Source organism: the organism of the source record quoted next, unplaced genomic scaffold, assembly GCF_019419815.1.
Source record: "Pyrus x bretschneideri cultivar Hongxiangsu unplaced genomic scaffold, Pyrus_bretschneideri_v1 Contig33, whole genome shotgun sequence".
Taxonomy (NCBI): domain Eukaryota; kingdom Viridiplantae; phylum Streptophyta; class Magnoliopsida; order Rosales; family Rosaceae; genus Pyrus; species Pyrus x bretschneideri.
Window position 1 is genome coordinate 2,318,120 of NW_025999646.1, and position 24,232 is coordinate 2,342,351.

General features: G+C 38.9%; 6 protein-coding genes across 7 annotated transcripts in view; 5 read left to right on the forward strand and 1 right to left on the reverse strand.

The window, feature by feature from the left end:
• Window positions 1–1,066: 1,066 nt before the first annotated feature.
• Window positions 1,067–3,070, forward strand: LOC125480437. The gene is made up of 3 exons (XM_048591327.1): window positions 1,067–1,494; window positions 1,687–3,020; window positions 3,065–3,070. Exons 1-3 carry the CDS (start codon window positions 1,269–1,271, stop codon window positions 3,068–3,070), a joined length of 1,566 nt encoding a protein of 521 aa, XP_048447284.1. The 5' UTR covers window positions 1,067–1,268.
• On the forward strand, window positions 3,033–3,991 carry LOC125480324. Its single transcript, XM_048590995.1, has 3 exons — window positions 3,033–3,167; window positions 3,321–3,411; window positions 3,510–3,991. Exons 1-3 carry the CDS (start codon window positions 3,072–3,074, stop codon window positions 3,704–3,706), a joined length of 384 nt encoding a protein of 127 aa, XP_048446952.1. The 5' UTR covers window positions 3,033–3,071; the 3' UTR covers window positions 3,707–3,991.
• A 1,410-nt stretch (window positions 3,992–5,401) lies between these two features.
• Window positions 5,402–7,047, reverse strand: LOC125480323 (CBS domain-containing protein CBSX5-like). The gene is made up of 2 exons (XM_048590994.1): window positions 6,513–7,047; window positions 5,402–6,356 (listed from the first exon to the last, which is right to left on the reverse strand). The coding sequence occupies exons 1-2, from the start codon at window positions 6,869–6,871 to the stop codon at window positions 5,531–5,533; spliced, it is 1,185 nt and encodes a 394-aa protein (XP_048446951.1). The 5' UTR covers window positions 6,872–7,047; the 3' UTR covers window positions 5,402–5,530.
• A 4,177-nt stretch (window positions 7,048–11,224) lies between these two features.
• LOC125480438 (splicing factor U2af large subunit B-like) lies at window positions 11,225–14,884 on the forward strand. Its single transcript, XM_048591328.1, has 12 exons — window positions 11,225–11,413; window positions 11,823–11,985; window positions 12,297–12,355; window positions 12,451–12,492; window positions 12,970–13,030; window positions 13,136–13,228; window positions 13,329–13,353; window positions 13,904–14,002; window positions 14,133–14,168; window positions 14,298–14,429; window positions 14,523–14,589; window positions 14,663–14,884. The coding sequence occupies exons 1-12, from the start codon at window positions 11,225–11,227 to the stop codon at window positions 14,882–14,884; spliced, it is 1,188 nt and encodes a 395-aa protein (XP_048447285.1).
• The window catches only part of LOC125480337 (polyphenol oxidase, chloroplastic-like), a 34,478-nt gene continuing 21,536 nt past the window's right edge, over window positions 11,291–24,232 (forward strand). Inside the window, exon 1 of the mRNA XM_048591029.1 lies at window positions 11,291–11,413. The gene's annotated coding sequence lies outside the window, so the exon portion shown is untranslated. The remainder of the gene's footprint in view (window positions 11,414–24,232) is intronic.
• LOC125480335 (polyphenol oxidase, chloroplastic-like) lies at window positions 14,184–17,876 on the forward strand. 2 transcript variants are annotated; one of them, XM_048591018.1, is made up of 4 exons: window positions 14,184–14,429; window positions 14,523–14,589; window positions 14,663–14,761; window positions 15,936–17,876. In XM_048591018.1, the coding sequence occupies exon 4, from the start codon at window positions 16,112–16,114 to the stop codon at window positions 17,684–17,686; it is 1,575 nt and encodes a 524-aa protein (XP_048446975.1). In that variant the 5' UTR covers window positions 14,184–14,429; window positions 14,523–14,589; window positions 14,663–14,761; window positions 15,936–16,111; the 3' UTR covers window positions 17,687–17,876. The 2 variants fall into 2 exon arrangements, with proteins under 2 accessions (XP_048446975.1, XP_048446974.1); XM_048591017.1 differs by lacking the exons at window positions 14,184–14,429; window positions 14,523–14,589; window positions 14,663–14,761 and having other exon boundaries at window positions 15,730–17,876.

Consider the following 24,232-nt stretch of genomic DNA (forward strand, 5'->3'; position numbering starts at 1 on the left):
AAGTATTGTATTTTGATTCTTAATATATAAGCTCCATTTACAATTTGATGAGCCTCAGTTTGTCAATTAATGGGTTTATTATATGTTTATAGTCTCTTTTTATTGAAGGTTTGTTTGGTAGGCTGCATAGGATTGAGGGATAAAATTGGATTGACAATAACATATAAAACATGATTTATAACCTGTGTATAAAGATGAATTAGATAACTCATTTTATTGTAAATTCAAAACTCATACTGTCCAGTCATGTCAATCGAACATTTTGATACAACAAACAACGAACAGGACTCAAATTCATTTCAATTACTCGGCAGTTGCAAAAACTTTAATACTAGATATAACTCGTTGCAATGATCTATATGTTCCAAGTTCCAACAAAGCGAAAATGGATCAATTTGGATGTTAATAGATGATAACATAATTAGCATCATTGCTGCCAATTCAAGTTTTAATTTGGTGGTTGGGAAATCATTCCCCGTTAACTTCGGCTTATGAAATCCATGGAAAGACTATCATTGCTTTTAGATTTGGAACATCACTTTTGTTAAAAATCATTCACATATCTGAAAAGAGAAACGCTAAGAAAATTATTTTAAAGTGTGATTCTCTATAAATTCTCTGTTATCTCATAATTTAATGTTAATTATAAAATATTGTGCAAAAAATATGAAGTGACAGAAAGTCGGAGAGTCCCACTTTTGAGAGAGTCTCCTTAGTATTTCTCGAGGTGACAGACAATCTATAAAGAATCTCCTTAGCATTTCTCTTTTGAAAAAAAAAAATTACCTCCATTCAAGTTTAAGGCACGATACTAACTAAAATTTGGTCTCATGAGAATGGTAAAGAGATTCTGTTAAAGTGGGACTTTTTATGAACTTTTTGTCATTTCACACTTTAACGTTAATTATCGTGCAAACATTATCAAATATTATATCAAAAATATGAAATTACAAATTAATACTTCTTCGTGTCTGGTTTCGTTGTCCCCTAAAAAAGAAAGCGACTTAGTTACAAATCGGAAAAGCCAAAAGCCAAATGCCAATGAAATGAACCAAGTCGTGAGAAACTAAAACTAAGAGTACCGAACTGACAAAAGTGCCCACCACCATATGTGTATTCACAAAATGCCCATATAATTTCAAGTGCATCAATTTACTGTGCACTCACTCAGCTCAGGACTGCGAGAGCTGAAGAAGCTCAGCCGTTGTTGCCGTGCAAGATAGCAGCGCGGTCGTCCGTACAGTCCGTACCCCTCCTCGGGATTCCCAATGAAAACCCTGATTTCCCACTTCACCATCAATTTTTTGAATCCTCAATCCTCGCCGTCGGCCTTCATCTTCCATTTTCCGTCACCTTCTCGGGAAAACCAGAACTTTCTTCACGTTTCTCGCAGAAAATGGTCTTGCAATCCCGGAACGGTCAGAGCTCGGTGTGCTTCTGACTCTTACGGCGGGTGGGATGACTTCACACTCGCCGGCGACCCGGGTCCCTCTGGTGAGTCCGATCAGTTTCGTCAATTTCTGAACTCTATAGGAATCGACGATCAAAAGCATGTTTTCGTGTTTCTGTTAGGCCTTGTGTGTGCTTTCGCCATTTCTAGGGTTAGGGTTTCTTCTATTGTTGTGTTTCCCGCTTTGATTTTAGTTTTCGCAGTTGGGTTTTCATTTGGATTTGTTCGTAGTGAAGGTGTTGGTGAAGTGAGCTTAATTGGAGATAAGAGAAGGGGAAAGGAAGAAAATTTAATTGCTAATTCTGATAAATTGAGGAAATTGGTGGAAATTTTCGACGATTTCCATGTTGAAGTTGGTAATTTGAAGTATGATATACAGAAAGCTATTGATTCGAGAGAAATTACAGTTACTGATTTGGGAAGATATGTAAAGGTCATTGAAAGTATTAGTTTGTCGGTGTCGAATGCTAGGAATGTTACTGATGAGTCTGTTAAAAATTTGGGCAAGTTCAGTGCTGAGTTAGCTGAGAGCAAAAAGGCGAGTAAAAGAAAGAAAGAGCCCGTTGGGATTGGATACGAGTTGTTCCAGTACATCGGAGGTTTATTCAAAGACAAATTGGCTGATTCGAAGTCTGGTAGAGTGAAAAACAATGTTAAGCGAGAGACTACGGAGAAAGTGATGGATGATCAAGCTCGAGGGAATGATCCAGTGCCTTCTGTTAAAGGAGTGGTTCTCGGTTCTGTTCATTCTCAAGAAGTGTTTAATAAGTCTGGTTTTGATGAGGCTGGATATGGAAGAATCAACGTTGCTTTTGAAAATAATACGTTGAGTTCAGAGGAGGTGGATGGGGGTCCTAACAGATCTACATCTGGAAAAGAGTTTAATTACCAGAATAATGGATTGCAATTCACGAGCAACAGTCACGTGTCTTTGAAGATGGATCGTAATAATCACACTGAAACGTGGGAATCCCCTGAAAGTCTACTTGATTCTGTAGATTTCGGTGTCAGAACGAAACAGATGGACAATAAAGCTTCCTTTGTACAAGAACAAATGCTGAAGCAATCTAATGGGGTTTACAGACCACCTAATATCAGGGAAAAAAATGTGAATGGAACTTATGAGTCTCATAGTAGAGAAGAGCATGTAAATCGCAATGATCATTCTCATTTGGCTGATCACCTGTCTGGACATGAGAGTGAACTACCTTCCCTTTCATCTTCGTTGGTTTCGGATGATATATTGTTTGATAGGTATGTTACGGAAGCTAATGATCTTCTAAAACAAGCCAAGGAATTTGTAAGGGTCGGACACAATGAAGAGCGTGCAGAGATAGTATTGTACAGGTCAGCCAAGTTGCTGTCCAAAGCCATATCTATGAAGCCCATGAGTTTGCTGGCAGTGGGCCAGCTGGGCAACACTTGCCTTCTTCATGGAGAATTAAAATTAAGGATTAGTCGCGAGTTGAGAATGCACCTTTCGAGAAGTGACCCCTTATCTGTTGAGAAATGGATTAGAATTCAGGATAAAGTCACCAGTAAAGATGAAATTGCATCACTCCTCATTATTGTGTGTGAAGAGTGTGAGGAACTTCTTGTGGAAGCAGGCAGAAGGTATAGAATGGCGTTATCAATTGACGGGAATGATATGAGAGCCCTATATAATTGGGGTCTTGCTCTCACCTTCCGTGCGCAGTTGATTGCAGATATTGGGCCGGTAAGAACTTGTTAACAATTTTTTTTTTCAGTTATCTTGAAAAAGAATTGTTCTTCAATGAGGGTTGAGGAACTGTTTAAAATTGCTCAGTTGAGTAAGCCAGATTATCGTCAGTTGAATTAGGCTTTAAACCCCTTCTTCTGTGGATTTCAGGAAGCAGCTTTTGATGCTGACGAACTGTTCTTGGCTGCAATCGATAAGTTCAATGCCATGATGTCAAAGGGAAATGTTTATGCACCAAATGGTATGTTTCTGGTCTCCCTTTCCTCATTCTCATAATTTTTTGGAAGATAGTCATAAGATATTTGATTCTATTTGGATTTCGAAAACCTGTAATTGCAGCTCTGCTTCGATGGGGTGTGGCACTACAGCAAAGATCCCGCCTACGGCCTAGCAATGGTAAAGAGAAGGTGAAGTTACTACAGCAGGCAAAGAGGCTGTATGAAGATGCACTCAAGATGGATTCGAACAATGTCCACGTGAGAGAAGCCTTATCATCGTGTGCGTCGGAGCTTGGCAGTAGGCGACTTTACTCTTAACTAAACCTGAAACAATACGTTGTTGCATCGGTTTCTCCATTTCGTTTTCCAAATTGTTTCCCTGTAGGCTCTCCATGCGCGAAATTATGCAGACGGTGCTTCTTTGATGTATGTGTATAGATAATAAGAAAAAAAGGTGATGGACAAGTGAAGATGGAAGAAAGTTTATCACATTGGAGAATTACATATGTAATAGGTTGATCGTGAGGATGTTACTTTTTTTTATGTAAAATAGTTTGAAGGAGAATGGTAAATTTACAATGATTAATCAGGTGGTCGGATCAACATCTGGGTCACACGAAGAAAAACATCGTCATCCTTATTTTCTTTATCGATTGCATACATCAAGGCATCTATGACAACATTGGAAGAATTATTACAACCACAACTTTAGGAGTGTGAGTCAAGGAAATTATCACCACCACCAATTGCAGGATCGGCATCGCGATCACCATGAATTTGAGGGCCACCATGAACATCACCGCCACCAAATGCAGGATGAGCAACACGAACGCCAGCACCACCAATTGCAGGATCAGCACCATGATCACCATGAAAGTCACCACCACCAATTTGAGGGCCACCATGAACATCTTCGCCACCAAATGGAGGAGGGGGAGGAGGAGGAGGGCCACCATCGCCATGAACGGCTACATCTATACATTCTATTTTTCTACAACTCATAATAAGAGTTCGCCATGGGTTGATGGCGAACTCTAATTACGAGGATTCCCATGCTGAAAGCAAATGTACGCATACGCCACTGTCAGAGGAGGCAACTCCAAATTATCGACAGCATAGACCTGCGGAAGCAAATCTTGCTCAAATGCCGGACACTATTATACAGTCTAAGATCAATCCATCCTCTCTATCGTACCGATCCCTTCAACAGTGATCCGCCAAACTTTCACAATCCGTGGGTTATTAAAATCACGAAGTATTGCCATTGCATCCCCGCGCGCTGTCAGCTGAAGGTTGATCACAGCATCCATTTCATTTGTAGTGTATTGAAATATGAAATCATCAGGAAGCATAAGACCCTGCTGGTTCTAATTCGGCATACTTCCATGCAACCGAAGATCCACAGCCATTGCATCCCCGCCTTCAGCTAATTCAGCCCGTATCAAATGTGTTTTCCTTCCTCAGCCATTCATTCAAACAAGAACCAACTATCTTGCATTCAATTAGCCGGATATATTAGCTATGTTCGAATCTGAACTTGTGCGTAGGTGATTGCCGAGAAGGATGCAAGGAGTAAACATTCCTGATATTGATGCGAAGAAGTTCGTTTCCATTCCATTTTCCTTTACTTATCTTGATTTGGATTGCTATAGTGGAATAAGATAGTTCCCCTTCACGTATTTTTGTTGTCTATAATGTTTTAATTTCCACATGTCGTTCTCAATATGTTGTAGCGATATTTTAACTTTTCACTAATAAGCGAGATGTTCGAATATTGTGAAGAGAAATATCATTCTCTTGAGTTGGTCCATGTGTTCTTGAAAATTGTTTGGACACAAGAACTCCAGGCCCGCAGTCTTGCACGTCTTGAAAATTGTTTGGACACAAGAACTCCAGGTCCACAAGAACTCTAGGTCCACAGTCTTGCACGTATTATTGTTATTTTCTATGGATCCTTGTGAACATTCTTAGCATTTTATCATCCAAATATACAATATTTTTTAATCCCAAGCGTACTAATTTAAGTTTTATAGAGATTTTTTTACCGCCACTTAATTATTATTATAATATTAGGTTCGAATTTTATGAATGATGAATGCACATACCGCAAAAAATGTGCAAAAAGAAAAACTTGATCCAGGGTTATGCCAAAGACCTCAAACTTTCCCGGAAGACTTTGAACATGCTTGCAAAGGTAACAGTGCCGAACAAAGTTGCATCCTCTTCTACAACCCACACGTAACTCACGCGATGCGAAAGCGCCTGAACCATCACCGCCACCAAGGAGCTCCACGGATAGCACACAATCGCCTCCGACCTCCTTACTAGCCGTGCCGAATAACCTCCCCCGGATCTCCTTCCCCACCCAAACTCTTCATCCGAAGACGTTGAACAGAAAGAAGAAGACGATGACATTGACTCTTCTTCCATTAGCTCCAAAAACGCCCCGTACTTCTTCTCCTCCAATCTCTCTTTCACCAACTGCACCAGCTCATCTGGCGGGCCACCGCAGTCAATGTACGCCATCAGGTCACCCGCGGAAAGCGTGGCAATGGCAGCGGCCACGGACTCGTGGCAGGTGTTGAGGGTGTACGGGGAGATCTCTCCGATCACCCTGCCGTCCACGTCAAGAATGGCAACGGAAGTTTGCTGGACGAGGGATTGAGAAATGAGGGGCAATACAGCAGAGGCAGGGTCGTCGTAATGGACGGCTAGGAAGTTTTCGCTGTCGATGACTTGGAGGGCGTTGATGGGGGTGTTTGAGGTGGGGCTGAAGACTCCTATGTAGTTGAGGAGGTAGCGGATGATGTCTTCTTGTGTGAGCCAGCAGTATTCACGGTGGTTGTGGAGGGTGTTGAAGGAGCGGTTGGGGAGGAGCTTTTTTCTTGCCGATGTGGTCCGGCGGCTTTGAATCGGAATCACTAGGTTTTGTGCACCTTCTAGAATTAGATCAATGGCATCCACCAAGCTGAAAATTACAAAAACAATCCAAATTAAACCAAATATAAAACATAAAATCCTAAAAGAACAATTTTCAAAGCCTTTTTCTTGCATTAAAAAAAAAATCAAAAGCCTTACGAATTAACACAAAGCAATAAAAATAGCACAGGATCAAGAAACAAACCTATCGTGTGGTTCCAAATGCCTAACAAGGCCAGACCCTTTTGGAATCAAAACCTCCAGCGGTGCCTCGAGCGCCGTCGCCGGAGACGACAAGTTCTCTTCTTTCCCCAAGAAGCATATAACGTCCACCATGCAAACCTTTCCTACGCATCGGCAGTCCTCCGCGGAGTCAGAGCTGCAGATGATATCGACGTTGCTCTTTTCCGAGTGGTCACAGCTCCAGACGCTGAGGCTGCTCTCGCCGAACCGCTTTAGGGCCGACAATGCCTCTCCGACCGTGGCGGAGATCGACACGGACTTTAGCGGAGGCTTCCCGAGGCAAAGATCGGACACTTCTTGCAAAAGCAGACGCGGTGCCATGCACGAACAAAGTCGAAAACCGAAGATCAAAAACCGAAATCCAATCAACCGATCAAACGTGAGAAGATTGAGAGCTTGAGGTTTTGGGGGTTGAAGGTTCAGAAAATGTTAAGGAAAATGAGCATTAAATTTGAGAATTAAAAGAGATTTAATTGTTTGTGAATTTGTGAGGTTGAAACTTGGAAGGCTATTTAAGGGCGGCCGTTACGTGGTAGACACGGATTCGGACTCTCGCTTAGAATATGCCAACTCATCTCCGTACTCTTATTTGTCACGGATTCTTCTGTTTTGTTGCGATCAGCCACAGAAGTCTGGATCCTCACCGGATTCTTGTGAGGATCTCAGGAATCCATAAATCGTGTTCATTCATCGTATATCATACGGTCAGAAATCATTTTAAATATTTTTATTTAAAAATAAATATAAACAGTACTTGACAAAAACTAACCGTACGATGTATAATGAACAGACACGATTAACGAATTCTTAACAAAAAGATCTGGACTGGATCCTGCTGGCAGCCGCTGAATTACAGATCACAAAAAACTAACAAAATAAAAAAAACTAGAAGTGTCTAGAAAAGATATTATCTTAGAAATAATATTTGGCTTTTCTTGACTAAGTAAACGTGTGAAACTATTTGACAAATGTGGTATTATATAAACAAGGGATGTTTTATTCACATCTCATATTTTGTTGATTACACCACACATATTTAATAAACACTACTTTTACTTTTTGAATTAAAATTTATATTAATGTACCCCACATTTTTTCCAATACTACCCTCATACCCACACTCTCAATATACACCTAACATTCAAACTCTTTATCAACATCTATTTTTATGTCAATTGAGTGTTTAATTTTCTATCAATTAGGGAGTTTAAATTTCATATTTGAAGAAATTGGATCAAAAGCATCAAATGCAAACCAAGTTTTGCAAAAAATAGAATAGAGCCCTTGCAATCTTAGCAAGTGAATTCAAAAGATTGTTCTAGAGAATTTTGGAAGTGTCCATCATCATCAAGCCATCACATTGAAGACTATTACTTCTATTTGCTCGAGTAAGGAGCAATAATGTGAGGATTATGACAAGTTGCCCTAAGTTGCATCATGAGGTTTTCAATATTTCTTTTCTGTATATGCCCAACAAGCAATAGCAAACTCCACCATATAAAAAACAAACCCGTTCAATTTTCTCTGTAGAAATTTTAGCCAATCGAATGAAATATTATAAACACAAATTGATATGTGATAAATGACATTGCATTAAATTGTGTCGTTGAATTCAATAGCGGGTGAGAGTGGCTTCAAGAGCATGAAGAAAATAATACACACTAAAAATGATTTGGAGGTGTATTCATAATCTTATGGGGCCTAAATAGTCTTTTTGTATTAGAGTATATAAGTAATATTTTATGTGGGGTGCATTCAATAATATGTGGGGTGCTAATAGAAAAACTCTAAAAACAAAGGAAAACTAATGTTAAGAGCTTTGAAAACTTTGAGTTTTAATCAAAATAACAAAAAATTGTAAGTAAATAGTATCATAAGTGACTTTTTAGAGTAAAAATATCATTTTCGTTAAAAGTGAACAATATCGAGTAAACAATTAAATATCGTTTAATAATATTTTTTCACATTTTTAGATTTTATCATCACGCTGGAGTGTAGTATTATTGATCAGTGTGATACAATATCGGAGAATTATAACATTGATAATGTCACTGAAGAACTAAGCAAGCAAACTATCACAAGGTGACTCAGTGGTTGGAGATGAATTCAAGGCTTGTATTCCATACATCATGTTCAAGGTTCGATTTCTCGCATCGTTGAATGATTAGAAGAAGTTAAAATACCTATATGAGTCTTTTCAACCCTTAAAAATGTGAACTAAGGTGACAAAATCATCGACCAGTCCGCTTTTAAAGAAAAAAAAATATCAAAGCAAGCATGTTCTCTATTGATGTGGCAAGGCCACTCCAAAGTTTATGGCTACAAATTCTACATACCTTAACCACATATATAGAATCTTTGTATGGTCCACGTTCTAATTATTTTTCAGCCAAATATCTTTAGTGTGTAGGTGCAATTAATATGAAATATGACACGACGAGAGAGACGTCAATAAAAAAGATATACTTTGATCATACGTTATAATTTGACGAGAGTACAAGTTAGACGTGAGTATTGATATTATTACAGTAATAGTTTAAATACTATGTGAATCTAGCTCCTAAACTGTTACCAAAATTTAAGAATTAATGAAAAAAGATAAACAATTGTATAAATCTTTTATCAAGTCTTTAAGTCAATACGAGTACGCGGCTATTCTGCGCCAAAGAAAATCACATAAAACCCTTCAAATTCATGGTCAATTCAAGGCCGGCATTCATGCACGTTAGCACCAAAATATGTAATTCACAAGTTGACAAAAAAAAAAAAAATTTGCAAATAAAACCTTTATTAATCAAAATATCCCCCTTCCATTCCTTGACTATTTATTTTCAATAAATGTAACTCATTAGAAGTGTTTTTAAAATGGCTGAAAACATTTTTAGTGAAAATACTTTCGAAATCAATTCTTAATAAATGACAAGTGAATATGCTAAGCACTTTATTGCTTCATGCAAAAAGCACATAATTGGTGCGGATAACGTTGGGATACCAAATTTTTAAACCAAATTTGCAAACTGAATGATGCGTCATCAATATAAAATAAGCACGTCAATCGATACTTAATTAATAATCTAATTATCAACAATCATATCATTTGTTTTACACAAGTTGGTTTAAAATTTTAGTCTCTTAGCATTACCTTAATTGATGCTTCTTGTAGTACTTTAGTGCTTTTGAAACCCAAAAACGTATATTTTAAAAGCATTTTTAGTTATTTTAAAAACAATTCTAAAACTTGAATTTCAAAAACACAGTTCCAAATAAGATCATAACTACATTAACTAAAGAGAATGTATCACATTGTGGATACGAGTTTAAATTAATTTACAATAAAATATCACCTGTATTAAAAAAAACATTTGTAAACATGAACCTTCCAATATCCAAATCGTTTTCCCTCAACCGCCGAAATAGAAACAACCCCAGAAAAAGAGGGTGAATTTTCGAAGGATCTTTCCAAATTCGCGGCAAGATTTTTTATGTTTTGTTTGTTATCAACATGGGGACATGAATTTCCATGGCTCACACATCGCACACGTGGTCGTGAATATACCTTGATGATTGAGACACATTCAAAACCATAAAATATCGATATAATAGCAGATTATTGGCTTGAAAGTTTGATCTAATCCTCTCGAACGAGAGATTAAGCTCGTTTAAAAATACTTTTAAAATAGTTAAAAGCGTTTTTTATGAAAATATTTTAGAACTCATCTTTAGAAAAATGGTAAGTGAATTATGAAAAAAAGTTTATTATTTCATGCAAGAAGCACATAATTCGTGTTTTTTTTTTTGCACAAAGCACTTTAAGTGTTTTCAGTCATTTTAAAACAGTTCTAAACACGTACGTATTGACATCACGCACACTTACTACATTTTTAGCGCTCACTAGTATTTTTACGCACTTTTTATTTTTGTTTGCTAATGAAGAAATCTCATCAGGCACAAAGCTCTAGAATAAACTTGCACAACACGTTATTTTGTTAAATCATACTTCTTTTGTTCATGTTCATGTCTTTTTATCACTCTCTTGTTGTCACTTAATTCAACTTGGTCCAAAATTAGAGGTTAAATCATCAAAATGATTGTCGGCCTCACATCAAATTACCTGGGACGACGGTCCAAAATCAGACCATGATTTTCGGAGGCCATTTTCAGTCTTTTAATTTAGCCCCAGCCAATCCTGATAATGTTCATGTGTTGGTGCGTCAGCGCTCACGTACGTGGTTGTACGACATCCTCTGAACCTGGTTAAGGGGAATAGATCCCTCCAAATCGCTTTCATCCAGATTATGGAGATCTTTCAATCTTGGACTTGAAAAGATCATATTCTAATTAAGGGTTGCATTACCTTAGTTTGGTACTAAAATGACATTATTTTATATGCTAGTCCGAGCAATTCCACTCGTTAAGTTGTAATTACTCTAATAGAAATTGTTTTTGTGCAACTGCACTCGTTGAACGAGGGCAATAGTAATTATTTTTGCTCAAGAAATTAAATTTATAACGAAAAATCTCGAACGCAACTAAGTCCAGTACAATCAAAGAAGAGAGCATAACAAGCATTCATCGAATGGGCTTTTTTGTTAATGTGGCAACTGGTGGGAGTTCACTGTCTGATTTAGGCCCGTTTAATATAGCGGGATTATCTGAACAAACACTGTTTTTTACATGGGGCCTGGCTTTAAAATCAGCCGTTCAATCAGGCCCAATAGCGATCGCGTCCAATGGTACTCACATCGCCAGATCGGAAGAGCCTGCAAACCGCGAGCTTCTGGTTTCAGCGAATTTCCAAAATTAGGGTTCTTCTCGTTTGAAATTCGGACTGCTACGATGTCAGATTACGAAGGCGTCAGCAAGGTTCTTTTCTAATTTCCGTTCTGTTAATTTGTTAAGCCAATTTCTGAAACTATGCTTTCTCGTTTCATTTGTCAATTTGTTCATTATCGATATGTTAATTTGTCGAATCGGATTAGATTTGGGTAAAGTTGTAATTTATGGTTTTCCAAAGTAAGATGTTATTGTTTCTGTTTGTTAAACACTTAGGGCATGAAATTAGGCAGTAATTTGGTATATTTGAGTTTGAACCCCTTTTCCCTAGAGGAAGCGATGAATTTGAAATGAATTACTTGATTTGAATGCGAAGTATTTGTAAAGAGTGATGCATACATAGTTTCGGATCGCGATTTTCTGTTGTGTATGTTTGTGTGACGATTATCGAATGGCTGAGTGATGTTTTAATTGCCTCAGTACAATTCTCGTGGATCAGAACGTGAGAGCTCGCGAACAGATCGAGAGCGAGACCGAGGTCAAGATAGAGAAAAAGATGGTGACCGTTATACACGAGAGTATAAGGATAGAAGTGGAAGATTTGACAGAGGGAGGAACTCGTATGATGGCTATCTCCGCGGTAGAAACCAAGATTTCGACAGGTTAGACATGTGCTTCTTAATGAAATAAACTTATCCAAGATTAGCTGGACATTCTTCTCCTTCGACTGATACAGTTGACATTTGGTAGACTTACAGATATTTCCCTACCATCCGCAATGATGGAATTTGTTTCTTTATTATTTCATGGTATATCTTTGGTATGAAATATTAGCTTTTTCAATGTAAAAGATACTTCTGGGCTTTCAGATGGATTTCCTTACTAGTGTAGTTGTGACATATTTTTTCCATAAAGCTATACTACTTATCCTTCTGTTATCACTTCAATAATAATAATGCAGGACAACTGTCAGGTATTCCCCAGACGATGCCTGGAGTGGTACAAAATTCATTACCTTTTGGGGCATTGCATGTACGTTTCACCAGTATAAGCTTCTATGGGATCTTGAGTTCGATTTTTCTTTTGTGTTCTTTGTGAATAACTTCATATGCTTTTGCTTGTTACAGATGGCTCTTCCATTGATGCCAGCTCAAGCCAAGACTCAGCAGGTAAATTTATTATATTTATGTTCATATATATAAATTTGCACAATTTATTTTTCTCATAAATACATGAACGGCATCTTTTTCATTGGCTGATGAGCAGTATATATATATTTCTCTCTTGCAGGCTACAAGGCATGCATGTCGGGTATACGTTGGTCGGCTTCCTCCCTTGGCTAATGAGCAGGTTATAGTTCTGGATTTTGTTTTGGATTCTTTCCCAAGTAATAGCAAGTGTTTTGACTCTATACTGGAGTGGAGATGAACGGGGAATCTAGGCTAAAGTTTGATGCCATTTGTGTCATCACTCTAGAATCTAGGGATTTACTTTGTATATAAGGTAGCTTTCTGTAGGTTGTTACCGGGCCAACTGCAATGGGTTACAAATAAGCCAAAATTTTGATTAAATGTATTTCAATTTTTGAAATTCTATTTTTCTTGTATTCTTTAAAAGACTTTGATGGAATGTTATATTTTTGTCAGACAATTGCCACATTCTTTAGCCAAGTCATGGCTGCCATTGGAGGAAATTCTGTTGGTTCAAGTATGTGTAATCCTAGTCTCACTTTAACTAGGTTCAACATGCGCCTTAATGTATTACATGATTCAGGATCCTATGGGTTTTATCTGAGAGCAATGTGTTTTCCAGTATCTGAAATTGCAGGTGATGCGGTTGTAAATGTCTATATTAATCATGAGAAGAAGTTTGCATTTGTGGAGATGAGAACGGTTGAAGAAGCAAGTAATGCAATGGCATTAGACGGGATTATATTTGAGGCATGTCAATTACAAGTTATCATTACAGTTTTGTTTTTTGTTTGATCTGTTTATAATCATCATAGGGGAAGGTGTCAATGGTAAAGTACCGTAAAAAGAAGAATGTGAGGGTAAAATAAGAAGCATAACTAGTGTAGAACTGAAATGTTATCATGTCTATTGGATTAAAGCTTTTCTAATTTCAGTATTATCAAATTCATTAAGTTGGTTAACTCTCTTGGGTAAGGAACCCTATCAATTTTATAGAGAATTATCATAAATATGCCAAAAAAAAGATAACATATTGAGATTTGTATTTGTTGGTTATGATGGGGCTTATGTCTGAATCTTTGGATAATGTTTTAATCATTCTTTCTGTGTGCTCTGTGGGGTATGGAGGAAATATTTCTTTGTTGACATGCTCCTTTTGATTATCAGGGGGATGCTGTGAGGGTAAGAAGGCCTAGCTGCAACACTTGGTCCTAGCCAACCAAGTCCTCACCTTAACTTGGCTGCCGTTGGTCTCACACAAGGGTAGGTCGATTTCGGTTTTTCAATTTGAAGACTACTTTAGTTTCATACTCTCTATAATTACTTTTGAAGTTTTTGGATTTGAGTTGTAAAAGTCTTCTGTTGTACTAATTTTGCATTTGTTTGGCAGGGCCGTTGGTGGAGCCGAGGGACCTGACCGTATCTTTGTGGGTGGGTTACCTTACTACTTCACTGAAGCTCGGATTAGAGAATTGCTTCAATCCTTTGGGTATGGGCATAAATTTTCGGCAATCTTGACATTCCTCATTTATGATAAAACCGTAGTTGCATATTCTAACTTCATATTGATCACTGCAGACCTCTCCGTGGTTCTGACCTCGTGAAGGATAAATGTACAGGAAACTCTTAAAGGATATGGATTCTGTGTTTATCAGGTACATACTCAAAAGCCCGGCTTTGATTTTGATTGTTACTTTTTCAATTGTTTGTTTTCTTCTCAGTGATTGATTTTAGGCCGTCTCCTTTCTCTTTTATACCTATATACTGTTTTATGATTCTTGGAGGTCACTCCTAAAAATCTGGTCGACTGATGTTCTAGAACTTGAGGATCCAACTGTGACAGACATTGCCTGCGGTGCTCTCAACGGCTTAAAAATGGGTGATAAAACTTTAACTGTCCGGCGTGCTACTGCCAGGTTGTTATTCTTTCAAACTGAAGGGCAAGCCTGATCTTTTTATTATTCAAGCCAAGTTAGATAATTTGGAACCTTTTTGGAATGATTTTACAGCAACGGGCAGTCTAAAACAGAGCAAGAAAACATCTTGGTACAGGCACAACAGCATATAGCCATGCAGGTAAGGAATACACATCATTGGTTCGTTGTATATGTTTTTCGAATGCACTGTTGACTTATGTCTTTCGTTGTAGAAAATGGCCGTGCAGGTTGTTGACTTGAATCTTCTAGGAGCTGGAATGGCAACTATGGCGAGTGGTGAGACACCCACTATAGTCCTATGCTTGACTGAGGTAGTTGACATTTATTCAATACTATGGTCAATCGTATTCAAGCTAAAAATTAACAAAACGAGGTTAAGAAGATCAACAACTTCAGGTCGTGAAGATCGAAAATCACACTCGGTTTTATCCTAATCTCACACAATTCACAAGCTTTGCTACACATAAAATAGCCGTACCTACAAGTGGATTGAAGACCAGCCCATATGAAAAATTTAGGACCCATCTTAGTACTATGATCTAATGGTATTCTTCTTTACTTGTAAATGTGAGGTCGTAAGTTCGAATCTGGCCAAAGACGAATTTGAACCATAGTATTGTGAACTTATTGTGAGGCTAAAGTTACCCACTCCACTTTAGTGGAGATGATATTGGTTTTTTTTTTTTTTTTAAAAGAAAAAGAAAAAAACAGACCCATAGCATCTCTGTAAAACTTGACTTGTACATTTTTGTATTCTTGCATCTTTTGTCTTGAGCTGTGTCTGGGCTCACTCTCTGGTCCTGAAAAAACAAAATCCAAATGCAAATGTGTTTTGTGTTTTGAATCATAAAATTGAAAGGAAGAAGACGATAGAAATATGTAAGTGTTACGAAATTCAAACTTTAAACATGAAAATTAAAATTTCACGATCCTTGAGAGTAATATAGTAAAAATTATATAGTATTATTATTAAGAATACATTCGTTGTCAATCATGACGTGGAAATTACCATTTCATACTTTTTCTCTCGCAAACTTCCATCTCTTGGAGTAGATGTTTTTTAATTTCTTTTATTTTTCAATTTATATGTATGATATTTCTTTTCTTTCTTTTTTCAAGTGACCACAATTAAATAAAACAGAAGCCTGTGGTCCTTTTGCCAGAAAATATTGTTTGTTTGAGGCTTGTCGGTACTAATTGATAAATTTTTAGTTGTGATGGGAACACGGGTGGTATACCACGTGTTTTTAAGCAAGTGGTGAAAAATTTTATTTTTTAAGTTATTAACTTTTTAACACACATATCTCACAATTTATATGGAGACACGTGGTGTACCACATCATGTGACGGTCACACTGAAAAATTTCTCGTGCTAATTGGTACCTCTATATAAAGAGGGCATGCATGTTCATTGTTGCAAGCAACCTACCATACCATTTATGCAAGCCATGAACACTCATCTGCTTCTTTCACCCACTACTACAGTTATTGACCGCCGACCTAATAATTTGTTCCCAAAGAAGCTGTCCTCCCAAAGTAGCTGTGTAAATCGGAAGGGAAGGCGGAGCTGCTCTGTAGGCCACAAAGGAGCAAATGGTGCTCACAATATTAACCCTACCTGCAGGATCAAGCCGGAGGCCGACGAGGACAGGAGAAATAAAATGGACAGGAGAAATGTGTTAATTGGTCTTGGAGGAGCAGGTCTTGGTCTTGGTCTTGACACCAATCCATTGGCCTCTGGTGCACCAATTCCCCCTCCGGACTTTAGCACGTGCGGCAAGACTACGGACGAAGTAACAGGACTTAATTGTTGTCCGCCAACAAGTGAAGTCAAAACTCCCACTCGCTTCAAGCCAGTAGCGCCCCCAAAAAGCTCAGTCCGCACTCGGCTAGCAGCTCAGAATGCTGTCAAGGATCCTGACTACATAAAGAAGTACAGAAGAGCCACTGAGCTCATGAAGGGCCTTGACGTTGACGACCCGCGTAATTTCTGGAACCAAGCTAATGTTCATTGCAGCTATTGCGATGGTGCGTTTAATCAAAACTTAGCTGGGTACAAATGTCTGGAGATACAAGTTCATAATTCGTGGCTCTTCTTTCCCTTCCACCGCTGGTACCTCTTCTTCTACGAGAGAATCCTCGGTAGCCTTATTGACGACCCGACTTTTGCTCTGCCATTTTGGAATTGGGACAGTCCTGATGGCATGTACTTGCCTGAATTGTTTGAGCTCGACAACGGCGCCTCCCCTCTGTACGACCACTACCGCAACACCAAGCACCGGCAGAAGGATTTCTTGCTGGACCTCAACTACAGTGGTACAGACGTCCACCAAGACCCAAAAACGCTAATAGATAATAACCTCAAAACCATGAACCGGCAGATGAATACCAAGGACCGGTGCGTATTCTTTGGGCAACCTTATAGGGCTGGCGACTGTCCAAACCCCGGTGGAGGAAACATTGAGCTTATACCCCACAATACGGTCCACAACTGGACCGGTGACCCCAAGTGGCTTGCGGAGGACATGGGAAAGTTCTACTCTTCCGCTCGAGATCCAATCTTTTTTGCACACCACTCCAACGTGGACCGCATGTGGCACCTGTGGCTCGAGAAAATAGGAGGCAAGAATTTGGAACAAGATGACTGGCTTAACGCCGAGTTTTATTTCTATAACGAGAAGAAGGAACTGGTGAGTGTTACCGTCCAGGACTCGATCGACATTGGAATACTCGGCTATGCTTACGAAAATGTTGACATTCCGTGGCTCCAGACCAAGCCAACTGCACGTAAACCAGCGAATAAGGCGAAACCTGATGGTTTAGGACTCCAAGATCAGTCCTCTGCAGCTAAAGGTGGATTCTCTTTGGACTCCAAGATCAGCATTGCGGTGCCGAGACCAAAGCAGGGCGTGGAGAAGGCGGAACGAGAGGAGATATTGATCTTGCGAGACATTAAATTTCCGAGCGACCAGGGTTTGAAGTTCGATGTATACGTGAATGATGATGCCAACACGCCAAGTCAGCCCAGCCAGAGTGAGTTTGCGGGGAGCTTTGTGCATGTCCCGCACAAGCACGGCATGACTTTTAAGACCAACCTGTATTTGGGAATCACGACGTTGTTGAAGGACGTGGGAGCCGATAAGGCCGCTAGTGTGGTGGTCACTTTGGTGCCAAGGTACCGGAATGGGCCGGTCAGCATTGGGGGCATCAGCATCGAGCAATCTTCTTGTGACTGATTTCCGTAATGATTCTTAACGACAGAATCCTGGGAGTTAACTATTAAAACCCACGCTATAGTATATACGTATGAATAAACCATGATCTGTCGTCTCGGTCAATGCATGCATCCCTGTTTATCTATGTATCCTGCTGCTATTCCATCTCCCATCTCTGCTGGCTTTAATAAATTCTCTAAACTTTTTATTACTCTGCTTTTATCTTGGTTAGTGATTTTTTCGAGTTTCTTCTCCGTCAATTTCAAAGCCCGAGTCTCTACACGTACCATCTATTCGCCCTATCAAACATATCAAACCCACGACCAGATTGCAGAAAGGAAAATAATTGTAAGTTTGATTGATGGGAAATTTGGATTAGAGGTTATGAATCGTATGATGCTGGCTAAGAAAGTTAATATTAATAATTTTGTTTTCTCATTGTATTTGGTTTAGAAAACAACAGGTAGGTGGCTACTGGCTAGGAAGGGGAGCCTGCCATGGAAGACAGGAAGAGTGGCAACGATAAGATGCAAAGTAGTCTAATACAATATTCTCACGTGGCCTTATTAAATTTGTCAGATTAGTCTAGCGGTCCTGATTGTTTTAAATGCGTGTTATTATATCGCATCCAAATGAGAGGTTTTTTTGTGCATAATTTGTCACCTGATGTTATTATTCAATATATTAATTGTGTATGTTATAGACTTAGGGTAGATAATAAATAATAAATACAAGTTTTTTTTTTTTTTTTAATTTTTTTTAACAAACAGTATTATCTACAGGAGGGGGTGGGCTTAGCCTCACAATGAGTCAGCAATAATGTAGTTCAAATTCGCCTTTAATGAAAATCAAACATGTAACGACCCGTCCCCAAATTTAACGGGTTTATGAATCCAAAAGATGTTTTTTTTAATCACTATTTTGTATTATTTTTATTATTATTATATTTTATTTTAAATGTTTAATCAGATATTTTAAATATAATATTAATATTTATGGTTTGCGGGGCCCACACCTTATCCAAAGTCTCCACACTCACTGCTCCACGTGTCCCCTTCCTAAGCTCTATGGAATCTCTCCCAAGCTCTCTCTGGAACTCATCTCTCTCGGCTCACTCCCTCTCTCTCGAAGACTCTCGAACTCTCTCTTCGTGCCTCCCTCAACTCTCTCAGCTATCTCTTCACTCTGTTTCTCCTGCATCTCCCCCTCACACTCTCTCTTTTTTCTCTCAGTCTTCTCCCGCATCTCTCTCTCTAACTCTCTCCTCCCCCTACAACACCGACGTCGAGGACCACCACCATTCATCGTCTACTCCAGCGAGCACTGCCACCACAACCCAACCTTCCACCTTGTCCTATCTCTATCCCTGAACCCATAACTAAGGACAAAATTGTGGAAAATCCTCGTATCGAATAGCTCCGACATCGAACGGGATGTTTGACGAATTCACAATGTTACTCCAACTTGGGTAAGGATTGAGAACGCTCAAAACCCCTTTTTTAATGACTTTTTGGTGCGAGTTATGAGTTCCCTGTGTGTTTTGACAATGAAATGGTACAGAGATAACTTGGGGAAGTTATTTCCCAAATTCCGGCAAAGCCCGAGATGTTTGGAAGCTATTTTTGACCGACTCCGGGTACATCAGGGGACCATAATGGTATATTCTTGTTCCTGGCATTCTTAATATCATTTTTGCCTTTTTGACTCATAGAAAATGGTTAAGTTTTGAAGCTAATCAGAGCTCGGGAATTTTTCGACCAAAATTCGACCTTCTTATTCGTTGGGTCCGGCAACCAGCGAACCCAACATTTGGTCCAACCCAGCAAATCCGGCCCAAACCAGATGCAATCCTACCTGGCCTAACCCAGATGCAATCTAACCCGAAACCTAGTGACTCGACTCGATGGACTTCGAAATATTCCATTAGGAAATATTCTCTGGAATATTCTGAGTTGACTGCTCAGCGTCTCGGTTGACTTTTTAGGATCAATTGTTGACTTCTTATGAAATTTACCTAGACCCCTCTTAGGGTAATTCGACGCCCTGATTCTAAATTCGTGCTTCGTTATCCCAAAATTGATCGTTATAGAAGGGTTTTACTAATTGGTCCCTCACTTATGCTTAGGTACGATTACCATCAAAGATTCCTATTTTCTTAACTCGGACGGTTGCGACCTCGCAAGTATCTGTGAGCGGACCCCTTCTTAAATTGCATGATTTTTATTAAATGCTAGGCTTGCATTCACAAAAAGCATGATTTCATGATTTTACGTTTTATGCATTATTTATGATTTATCGAATTTACGTTTTACGAAACGTCTAGAATTATTGGATTTTCGTTTATGAAATACTATGAATTTGTGAATATGATTTATTATGGATTTATGGGATGAGGCTTTGAGCTTTTGAGCTCCAGTGATTTGATATGAGTTTTTGAGATACGTTTTCTATGCTTATCTAGTGGGTAATCATACAACACATACACTCAACCTGAGTATGTATACGTTTATGGCCATATGACACAACTGAGGATATTTATGACATACTCCCAGCTTCACTGGCAAAACCAGTGTCCGACAGCTTCGCTAGCCACGGCTAATACGGTGTGTTATGTAGATATATTTCTTCTCTAGCACATAACTAAGGACAAAATTGTGGAAAATCCATAACTAAGGACAAAATTGTGGAAAATCCTCGTATCGAATAGCTCCGACATCGAACGGGATGTTTGACGAATTCACAATGTTACTCCAACTTGGGTAAGGATTGAGAACGCTCAAAACCCCTTTTTTAATGACTTTTTGGTGCGAGTGATGAGTTCCCTGTGTGTTTTGACAATGAAATGGTATAGAGATAACTTGGGGAAGTTATTTCCCAAATTCCGGCAAAGCCTGAGATGTTTGGAAGCTATTTTTGACCGACTCCGGCCACATCAGGGGACCATAATCGTATATTCTTGTTTCTGGCATTCTTAATATCATTTTTGCCTTTTTGACTCATAGAAAATGGTTAAGTTTTGAAGCTAATCAGAGCTCGGGAATTTTTCGACCAAAATCTGACCTTCTTATTCGTTGGGTCCGGCAACCAGTGAGCCCAATCGGGTTAACACTGTTAGACCAAGTCCGAGTCTGGTGGTGGTTTCCTCAAATTCAGGAGGTTGTGATCAACCTAAACTCTTATCCAAGAAGAGTTAGATTAGTTCAAACTTCTTTTCGAATGTTAGTTGTTTCGAACCCATATGAGAAATAGAGAGGCCAATATCATTACCTACACCACCCACATTCTGATTACCATTATACTCTAGTGGGTTTACCAGATTCTGAATGTCTGGAGTCACATGAGCATTAGCACCGGTGTCCAAAAGCCACTGTCCATTATTCTGCCGATTGAGAGGAACCGAAGATGTTGCCATGGCAGTAAGCTGTTTTGCTGGAATTCTCCCTTCATAGGCTGCATTCATTCTTTGATAGCAATCTAGGGCAGGATGCCCTTGTTTTCCACATATCTGGCATGTGAGTCGTTCTCCTGTGTTAGTAATTTTCTCACCATTGCAGGCCGAGTTTGGCCTTTGATTATTATTGTGAGGAAAGAACCCCCGCGGGTTGACCGCACCACCACCACGTGCGGACTGAAAAGCACCACGTCCATTTCCATGAAGTCGCCCACCACGACCTCTGGTAGTGACAAAAGCATTCACCGGAGCAGCCTCCACAGGCTGAGCATTCTGTGCAGCCATGCGTCTCTCGGTAGTCAGTAGGAGGGCCTCAAGTGTAGGGTACGCGATTGGAGTATCACGTGCTTGAGCAGCACTCACTGTCATTTCATAGGCAAGGCCCAAATTGTTCAAGATAATCTGGACAAGTTCATCATCATTCACGGCCCAAACTAGATGCAATCCTACCTGGCCTAACCCAGATGCAATCTAACCCGAAACCTAGTGACTCGACTCGATGGACTTCGAAATATTCCATTAGGAAATATTCTCTGGAATATTCTGAGTTGACCGGCTCAGCGTCTCGGTTGACTTTTTAGGATTAATTGTTGACTTCTTATGAAATTTACCTAGACCCCTCTTAGGGTAATTCAACACCCTGATTCTAAATTCGTGCTTCGTTATCCCAAAATTGATCGTTATAGAAGGGTTTTACTAATTGGTCCCTCACTTATGCTTAGGTACGATTACCATCGAAGATTCCGATTTTCTTAACTCGGACGGTTGCGACCTCGCAAGTATCTGTGAGCGGACCCCTTCTTAAATTGCATGATTTTTATTAAATGCTAGGCTTGCATTCACAAAAAGCATGATTTCATGATTTTACGTTTTATGCATTATTTATGATTTATCGAATTTACGTTTTACGAAACGTCTAGAATTATTGGATTTTCGTTTATGAAATACTATGAATTTGTGAATATGATTTATTATGGATTTATGGGATGAGGCTTTGAGCTTTTGAGCTCCAGTGATTTGATATGAGTTTTTGAGATACGTTTTCTATGCTTATCTAGTGGGTAATCATACAACACATACACTCAACCTGAGTATGTATACGTCTATGGCCATATGATACAACTGAGGATATTTATGACATACTCCCAGCTTCACTGGCAAAACCAGTGTCCGACAGCTTCGCTAGCCACGGCTAATACGGTGTGTTATGTAGATATATTTCTTCTCTAGCATAACCCAGAGTTGAACAACTTGACCTTCGGGTGATGGGGCCTACCATATTTCTTCACCAGCGTAACCCAGTGTCGTACAGCTTCACCTTCAGGTGATGGATATGCCTTCAGGCAATTATGATATCCCTAGTTGAGTATATCGCTGAGTTGTTTTATGAGATTCTTTATATTTGCCCTTGGGCGTTTCGATAAGACTTTGAAGAGATGGTTTTATTGCTACGAATAATTCTTTTGGGCATGTTAGAGTTTTCAGAAAAACCTACTATGTAGTATTATATGAGTTTTCAAAACAAGAGGTTAGTATGTTCAAAAAGAAAATGGTTTTCCTATTATTATTATTATAAACTATGGTCCACTCACCTTTTGTTTTTGCGCCTCCTCTAGGATTTAGAATCGAGGTGTACGATCCCGGCGTCAGGGCACTTCCACATAGGTATCTTCAAGTCTTCTCAGTGTAGTACCCATTCCTTGGTTCGTACCTTCTTATAATAATTCTTCCACATTATTCTTGATTAATTGTATACTCTGAACATGTTTCCACATTTGCGTATTTCTTTTTATTTACATATTTTATTTACTTTTGTTTACTGATACCACTTGCATGCATGTTAAAATGGCTTCGTCACCCTCGGATGTCGGCCAACACATGCCTATCCTGGTATCTGAGGATATTGAGGTCGAGGCGTGTCAGAACCTATATAATAAATACAATGTTATAAGTGTATCGACAACATCGTTTTTATTTCAATTGCAGTGTATTGGTAACATGACGTTATAGTGGTCACAAAAAATTATTCCCATCCCTGCGTATGAATTATGTTTGGTGGCTGTAATAATATGCTTTTGGACTGCTATTTCACATGACGACTGCACTTCATGTGCTTATTTTTGGGATTTAGCTTGCTCCTTCTATTGATATGGTTGTTGACGTTCAAAATTGGAAGGTTAATTCTTCATGGGTGTGGATGCTCATCAATACTATATTGGGAGATCAATTTTTTGAAGCTTCTACCTCTCCATGGCCTTGCGGGTAACAGGGAGTGGAGGTAAGTTGACAAATGCCAAGCTCCTTGTACCAGTCTGCAACTTCGGAACTAGTGAATTGTAGCCTGTTATTTGTAAGTATTTCATGGAGAATACCAAAACGGCATATAATGTTTTGGCAGTTTTCTTTAAAAAAAAATAAAAAATAAAAAATAAAAAACTGAAGGTTTATTAGGTTTGAAAGTCTGTTGAGGAGGAGAATTCTTGGCCGAATCCTTTTTTGGCGACATCTGCGTTCGAGGGTTTGGAATTGTTAATGCAACTCTGAGAAAAGTTAACAGACTCAACTTTCTCTTTTTCATCCCCACTTCCTCACTCACACAGGCAGCAATCAATTCATTGACATCTCATTTTTCACGCAGTGCATTATAAGAAAATATTTTTCACGCAGTACATAGTGAGACCACAATTTTGTACCGTATAAATAAAATAAAAAATATTAGGGAAGCTACTTTTTTGAACCACGTCTACCATTTGAAGTGGCATCCTTAGCATTACTCTAATAAACCATTTGATGTGGCAACCCACTAGATGTATGAAGTGCCTTGGCATAAATGACCCACGTAATTTCTGGAGCCAAGCTAATGTTCACTGTGCCTATTGCTAGGCCTCATATCATCGTTTAGAATAATAGATCCGCGGGCCGATTGATTTAACATATAGATACGGAGATAAAAAGTTCCTCTATCAAAAAAAAGGTAAGGAGAGAGTTGAATATCAGAGGGCGAGACAATTAAGATTACAAAATAATAAGAATATTATTAAATAAACAAGAATGTCAAAATGGCTACAAAATTTCAAGAGACTATATCGTGACTAACTTAATTTCAATTGAATAGC